This window comes from Apteryx rowi, unplaced genomic scaffold, assembly GCF_003343035.1.
Source record: "Apteryx rowi isolate R43461 unplaced genomic scaffold, aptRow1 scaffold_1189, whole genome shotgun sequence".
Classification (NCBI taxonomy): domain Eukaryota; kingdom Metazoa; phylum Chordata; class Aves; order Apterygiformes; family Apterygidae; genus Apteryx; species Apteryx rowi.
The window spans coordinates 57,913-64,587 of record NW_020447407.1 but is presented as its reverse complement, the minus strand read 5'-3'; the positions used below and the strand labels follow the sequence as shown (position 1 = coordinate 64,587).

The following is a 6,675-nucleotide window of genomic DNA, read 5'->3' as shown; positions in this document are numbered from 1 at the left end:
CTGGGCACCGGGCACCGGGCACCCCGCGCCGAGTACCGGGAACTAGGTGCCCCGCGCCGGGCGGCGGGCACCGGGCACCCCGGGGTGAGCACCAGCTACCCCCGACCGGGCACCGGGTTCCTCAGAGCGGGCACCGGGAAGCGGTTCCCCCCGACCGGGCAGCCGGTACCCCAGAGCGGGCACCGTTTCCGGGGTGCCCTGGAGCGGGCACCGGGCGCTGGGCAGCGGCTCCCGGGCGCTGGGCACTGCCCCAGCGGGCAGCCGCTCCGGGAGCCCGCGCCGGCTACGGGGCACCGGGACCCCCAACCGGGTACCGCAGCCGGGCACGGCCGCACCGGCGCCCCTCGTCACAGCTGCCGGGGCACGGATGGGGCGCGGGCGCCTCCTGGTGCGGCCGGACCGGGCTGGCGATCCGGTACGGCACGGCCGGCCGGATGCAGGCATCGCTGGCGTGGCCGTGGGGATCCAGTACGGCATGGCCAGACGGACTGGAGATCCGACGTGGCACGGTCGGACGGGGCACCCGGCACGGCCGTATGGAACTGGGCATCCCGTATGGCACGACTGGATTGAGCTTGGCACCCAGTATGGCCTGGCCAGATGGGACTGGGCAGCCAGTATAGCGGAGCTGGACGGGCCACAGGCACCGCTGGCACGGCTGGATGGGACTGGGCACCCGGTGTGGCATGGTTGGATGGGACTGGGCACCCGGTGTGGCACAGCCAGACGGGACACGGGCGCTGCTGGCACAGCCGCCCGGGACACGGGTGCCCACGCAGCACGGCTCGGCGCAGCCGATTGGTGATGGCTCCCGCACCCGGCACGGCCAGCTAGGACGCGGGCTCCTGCCGGATGGGCACCGGGGTGTCCCCACGTGGGGACCGGCCCCCCGGCAGGCTGGATGCTGGTGCCTGCGGATGGCACGACACCTGCGGGCGCCTCCCGGCCGGATCGAGGCACAGCTGGGAGCGGGTGTCCCCGAGGGAACCCGCGTCCCCTACCCTTCGTCCTGGGTCACCTCGGCACGTGGCGGCAGGATCCCTCCGTGGTGTGTTTTGGATCCAACTCCCGTCTCGGGTGCTCTCGGGGGTCTCCGAGCCCTTTGCCTCATTCCTGCCGGCCCCTGGGCCCACGCCGGAGCCCGTCGCGGCCCCCCGGCATCCCCGGCATTCGCGGGGTCCGACCTCAGCCAGCCGAGTCTCCCCATCCTCAAAACCGGGTGCCCGCTGCTCCGGGCTGCCGCTTGCAAAAGGGCTGGGGAGGGTGACGACAGGAGGGAACCGGCACCTTCCCCTTCCCGGTGCGCTCGCCGCCGCGTCCTGCCGGCGTTTGCCCCAAAGCGCCGCGATTTGCAGGGTTTTGGAGCCAGGGCTGGAAAGAAAATTCCCTTTGGCACCGGCGGTGAAGGTGGGTTGTTTTTCCCTCTCCTCCTTTACAGATTGCAAATGCAACAGCCCCGATAGCTGGCGAGAGCGCTGCTAGTTTCTGTCTAATCTAAGCTCCCAGTAGGCTGCAGCGTAGGATCTTCCCGGCGGTGGATTTGGCAGGATTTGGTCTGGCCTGGCGTCGCTGCGCTGGGCTTGGGGCCGTGGGTCCGGCGAGCGCCGGCGGGATGGGCTGCGCCCTCGTGCTCAGCGCCGGGTTTCGCTCTCCCCCCTCCACCCGGCTTCTCCTTGCGCCGTGCGGAGCTTCGTCCCCGGCTTCGGGGAGGTTTCCTTTCCGCGGGGCACGGTGCCGGGGTCAGAGACGCGTCATGCTGCCGATGGGAGAAGCCGGCGCCGCCTTCGGGCCGGCGCGCGGTTACTCGAGGCCGGCACAGCTTGTGACGCAGATGGGACTTGGCCTGAGAGCTTGCAGGCTCGCCTTTGCCGCGCCGCAGGACGTTTCGGGATGACCGAGGGGGTTATTTTTCCCGGTGGAGGCTCCTTTGCCGCCCCGGGGCTCGGCAAAGCTCTGGCACCGGGGACGCCCTCCTTGCCTGAACCGGGGCGTCCGCACCCATGAGCTGTCCGTGGGGCTGGGTGTCCCCGTCCCCGCGCAGACACCGGACAGGAGCCGTGTCCGACTGCTCCCGCTCGGCTCTGGGGTCCCAGCTGGGATGGGGACGTCCCCCGCGGCGCCCGGGCGCTGCTGACAGCGCGTTTTTGTCTCCGGCAGGGTCGGAGCCGGAGGAGAGCAGTAAAAGCGGGAGCAAGAAGCTGGATGCCATGACCCTGATCAAGGAAGGTAAGCGCCGGCCGGACCGGCTCCCTCCTTTGGGGAGAAAAACTGGTGTTTCGGGGCTGTTTGCCCTCCGGCCTCACCCAGGGGCGCCGGCCTCATTCGGGCAGGGGGTGTCGGGCGCCGTCGCGGCCGAAACGGCTTCTCATCGGCGTCTCTCGCCCTCGCAGACATGTCCATCTTTGGCCACTGCCCGGCCCACGACGAGTTTTACCTGGTGGTTTGCAACCACTGCAGCCAGGTGGTGAAGCCTCAAGCCTTCCAGAAGCACTGTGGTGAGCCGGAGGGGGGGGACGCCGGGGGGCGAGGAGGAGGAGGAGGAGGAGGCTTGGCAGGGGGATGCCCGCGGAGCGGGATAACGCCGGGGCTTTTCCCGCCCCGCTTATCCCGGCAGAACGCCGCCACGGCCCTCTGAGCAAGCTGTACGCCCGCGCCGGCTCCGGCCCCGCCAAGTGCCACGCCGTCAACGGGCAGCCGCCGGCTTGCGGAGTCCCCGGCGCCGCCAAGGCCCCGCGGGAGAAGGTGCCCGGCTCCCGTGGCCGAGCCCAGCCGCTGCCGGAGCGGCCCGCCAAGGCCCAGAAGGACAACCTCTGGTGAGCACCCGGGGACGGCGGCGGCGGCGGCCGGCGGCGGGGCGCGCGCCCCCGGGGCGCCCCTCACCCTGCCCCTTGCCCTTCCCAGCCTCTTCATGCCCGTGGTGAACCTGGAGAAGATATCCAGCCTTCCCAAACCGGATGGGCACGGGATCAAAGTGCCCCCCAAACCTTCAGCCGTGCCCGGACAACCCACGTGCGGCTCCAAAGAGCCGCCGGGGAAACCCGCCTTGGCGGCGGCGCCGAAAGAGCCCCCGCCACCGGCCAAAGCAGCAGGCGACATGGTCGTGCCCGCCGACGGCTCGGCGAGGAAGCCGGAGAACGCGCCCGCTCCGGGGGAGAAGGAGCCGGGCGCCTCCAAGCCGCCCCCTAAATCCCACAAGAAGATGGCGCGTGAGTCCCGTTTCCATGCTCGACCGCGGGCTCGGGGGAGGGAGAGGGAGGGGGGCAGGTTGGGGCCCACGGAGCCCGATCCGGATTCGGGCTGCCCGTCCGTCCGGTTCGGCGCGGCGCGTTCCGGCTCCCGCCTCCTTGCAGCGGGGTAGGTATCCCGGCAGCTCCCATCTCTCCTCCTGCATGCAGAGGAGCCGCGCTCGCCGCGAACCGTCGCCCTGATCGGAGCTCCGTTCACCCACCAGGTCTAGGGCCTCCGCCCGCGGGGCTGTAGAGCCCGGAAGAGCCGCATGCAGCTCAGGAGCTGTGAGCCCTGCACCACGAGACCCAGCGTGAGCCAGGGTTGCACCCCAGAAATGGGAAACGGACTGACGCTGCGGTGTTCGCGGGCACTCTCAGGCTACAGTGAGCGACGCCATAGCAGAACTTAGGCAGAGGCTGGGACCGGGGGGGGTCTCGCCTGGCTGGAGCGGTTGCCCGGGGAGGGGGCGAAGGGAGATTGCAGCCCTCCGCCCCCCCCCCCCGCCAGGAGGAGGGACAGGCACGCCGGGGGTCGCGCCAGGATTTCGAATTCGGCACCCAACGTACGGCTGGTTCGGCACGTTTCCCTTCGCCCCGGACAAGGGAAAACGCGGCCTGGAGGGGTTTTCGGTTTCGCGTCCGGCTTCTGCGCCGGCCGGGGTGGGTTGGGGCCGGTTAAACGCCATCGGCCCCGTGCCGCCAAGCCTCTCCCTGCCCGGCGCCGTAGGGCTCGAGGTGGCCTCGCCGCGGTGGCCTCGGTGAGGCGGTGCCTCCTGCGCCGCGAGCGAGCTCTGCCCCGCGGCGAGAACCTCCTCTCGCCACGGAGGCGAGAGCCGATCTCGTCCCGATGTTCGCGCCGGGAGACTTCCGGCGGCGCGGAAACTTGTTCCAGGGATGGATCGAAGTGGCGGAGAGCCCGGAGTGCCCAGGGACCCCYGCTTCTCCCACCCGGTTTTGCACCGCGGCGCCCGCCCCGTCCCGTCCCCCCGCCGTGCATCTCGGCTTTCTTTGCTCTGCCCCGCAGGGAAGGAGTGCGACTTGAACCGGCAGTGCGGAGTGCTCAACCCCGAAACCAAAAAGATCTGCACCCGTTTGCTCACCTGCAAGGTAGCGTGCCGGGGCAGAGGGCTCCGCGGAAAGCTCCGGAGGATTTGCAGCCGAGGAAGGGTTTTTTTTTAGAGGGGGGGGGCCTGGCTCCTGGCTCGGGGAAGGTGTCGCCTCCCCGGATCCGAGCCTTTCCCCGCCGTGTCCCCCGCCGCAGATCCACTCGGTGCACCAGCGGCGCGAAGTGCAAGGCCGGGCCAAGGATTTCGACATCTTGGTGGCCGAGCTGAAAGCCAACTCCCGCAAGGGCGAGGGCGCCAAGGAGAAGAGCCCGGTGAGGAAGGAGGCGGCCGCCCCCCCCGAGCGCCTCTGCCAGGACGCCTCCTCGCTGCCGCAGCCCCCCGCYGTCCTGCCCAGCGCCTCCCCCTGCCGCCCCAAACCGCCCCACTCGCACGGCCCCCTGCCCAGGTGAGCACCCGTGGGTGGCCCGGCCACCCGAGGTGGCCACCGGGGCTTTTTCCCCCCACCACCACCACCCGGAGCAGCTGTCACTCTTGAGCCTCGTCGCGCCTAGGTCCCGGCTTTCGTCCGAAAGCGACGGCGAGGAGCCGCCGGCGGCTTCCGGCGAGGGCGACGCGGGGCTCTACCCCTTCCCGCTGGCCAAGGGCGGCAGCCGGGTGTCGAGCGACGAGAGCGAAGAGGAGGCGGGCGACGACGTTCACCGCCCGGATTGCCATTACGCCTCGCGCCCGCCGCGGCCCCAAGCGGTGAGTGCCGGGCGCCGCGGCGCCGAGACCCTCCGCGCTCCCGCAGCCGTCGCAGCGGGCGGCGGGTGACGGGGACGTAGTTGCCCCCCCCTCCCCATCACCYGGCTGGACTGACCGGCTCTTTCCGTCCCTCTCCGTCCTCGGTGCAGTTCTGCACCTTCGGCAGCCGCTTGGTGAGCCCGGGCTGTTACGTCTTCAACCGGCGGCTCGACCGCTTCTGCTCGGCGCTCGGCTCCATGCTGGAGAGGCATCTCAGCTCGCACATGTGGAAGTAAGTCGGCCGCGGGGCCCGGTGTCCGTTTCGGATGCTCGGCAAGGTCAGGTTGGGAAAACCTCGCGGCCCCCCGGGGAGGCCGGTCGGGGGGGGGTTCGCCGTCCGAGATGTGCCCGAATCTCCCAGGGAGCGATTTGGGGGTGAATCTGCTGCGGGAAGTGCAGGATGAGGGCTCCATCCTGGGAAAGCATCTTGGAGGAGCCCCCCCGCAACCCCAGGGATCGGAGCGGGGGGCTGTTTTTGCGGGTCCTTGCAGCCTCGCTGCACTTAGGCAGCAGCTTCGGCTTTCGGCCTTTGCGGTAACGCGGGCGCCGGGAAGGGAGCGGCGATTCCATGCCGCCCCGCTCACCCCGTGCCATCCCGCAGGAAAATCCCGCCGGCCGCCGACCCTCAGCTCCACACCGCCCCGGCCCCCGGCGGCAACCCGAGCTGCGGTCCCGGCGCCCCCCCGGCATCCCTCGGCGGCTCCGCGCGGCCTTCGGCGACCTGCCCGGCTCCGTCCGGCGCCCGCGACACCCGGCCTCCCGCCAGCCTCAACTACACGGTGGGTTCGCCGCCCGCGGCGGCCGCCTGCAGCCAGCCCGAGTGTCCCGGCGGCGGCAGCCAGTCCATCACCTCCCCGCTGCCCGCCAACATCCCCTCGCCGTCCTTCAGCAAGTTGCCTTCCACCAAGGCCAGCAAATCCTCCAAAGCCAAGGAAGCGGCGGGAGGCRCCGAGCCCGACGCCGCCGCCGCCCGCAAGCGCAAGCAGCCCCCGGGCGCCGCCGCCGGCCCCCCCTACAAACGGACCTGCCTGGCGGATTCGGCCAAGGGCAAAGGCGCCGGCTGCCAGGTTTCCCACCCTCCCGGTAAGACGAAACCGTCGTTGGGTTGCCCTTCCTCTTCGTCGTCGTCGTCGTCATCTTCCTCATCCTCTTCCCTCAACGGTTCGGTGGCTCCGGGCTCCCGGGTGAAACGGGCCGGCCTGCTGGACTGCAGGGCTGCTGGCCACCCTCCTCCTCTTCCTCCTCCTCCTCCTCCTCCTCCGGTGAAAGCCTCGCAGCTGGAAAACCACGGCTCGCCGCTCAACGGGCCCAAGGCGCTGGCGGCGAACTGCATCTCCGACGCCGAGGCCAAGAAGCGCAAGAACGCCGCCACGTACTGCCGGCCCGTCAAGCCCAAGCACTCCGTCCCCTCGCCGGCACCGGCACCGGCTCCGGCACCGGCGCCCTCCGACTCGGGCTGCTCCGCGCGCAGGAAGAAGCCAGGGGTCCCCCCGGGTTTCGAGGAGAAGCGCAGCGCCCTGAAGGTACGGCTTGTCCCTGGGGGTGGTGGTGGGGGGGGACAAGGCGGGTCCCCCCTCCGCGCTCAGGGTAATACGGGG

At 71.1% G+C, this 6,675-nt stretch overlaps 1 protein-coding gene across 1 annotated transcript in view; it reads left to right on the top strand.

The window, feature by feature from the left end:
* The first annotated feature begins 61 nt into the window (after nt 1–61).
* Nucleotides 62–6,675, top strand: part of ATXN7L2 (ataxin 7 like 2) — an 8,847-nt gene continuing 2,233 nt past the window's right edge. Inside the window, exons 1-10 of the mRNA XM_026084322.1 lie at nt 62–84; nt 2,158–2,226; nt 2,391–2,495; nt 2,615–2,813; nt 2,902–3,206; nt 4,252–4,334; nt 4,489–4,739; nt 4,846–5,038; nt 5,188–5,309; nt 5,679–6,600. Coding sequence (XP_025940107.1) covers nt 2,208–2,226; nt 2,391–2,495; nt 2,615–2,813; nt 2,902–3,206; nt 4,252–4,334; nt 4,489–4,739; nt 4,846–5,038; nt 5,188–5,309; nt 5,679–6,600 — 2,199 coding nt within the window. The 5' untranslated portion in view covers nt 62–84; nt 2,158–2,207. The remainder of the gene's footprint in view (nt 85–2,157; nt 2,227–2,390; nt 2,496–2,614; nt 2,814–2,901; nt 3,207–4,251; nt 4,335–4,488; nt 4,740–4,845; nt 5,039–5,187; nt 5,310–5,678; nt 6,601–6,675) is intronic.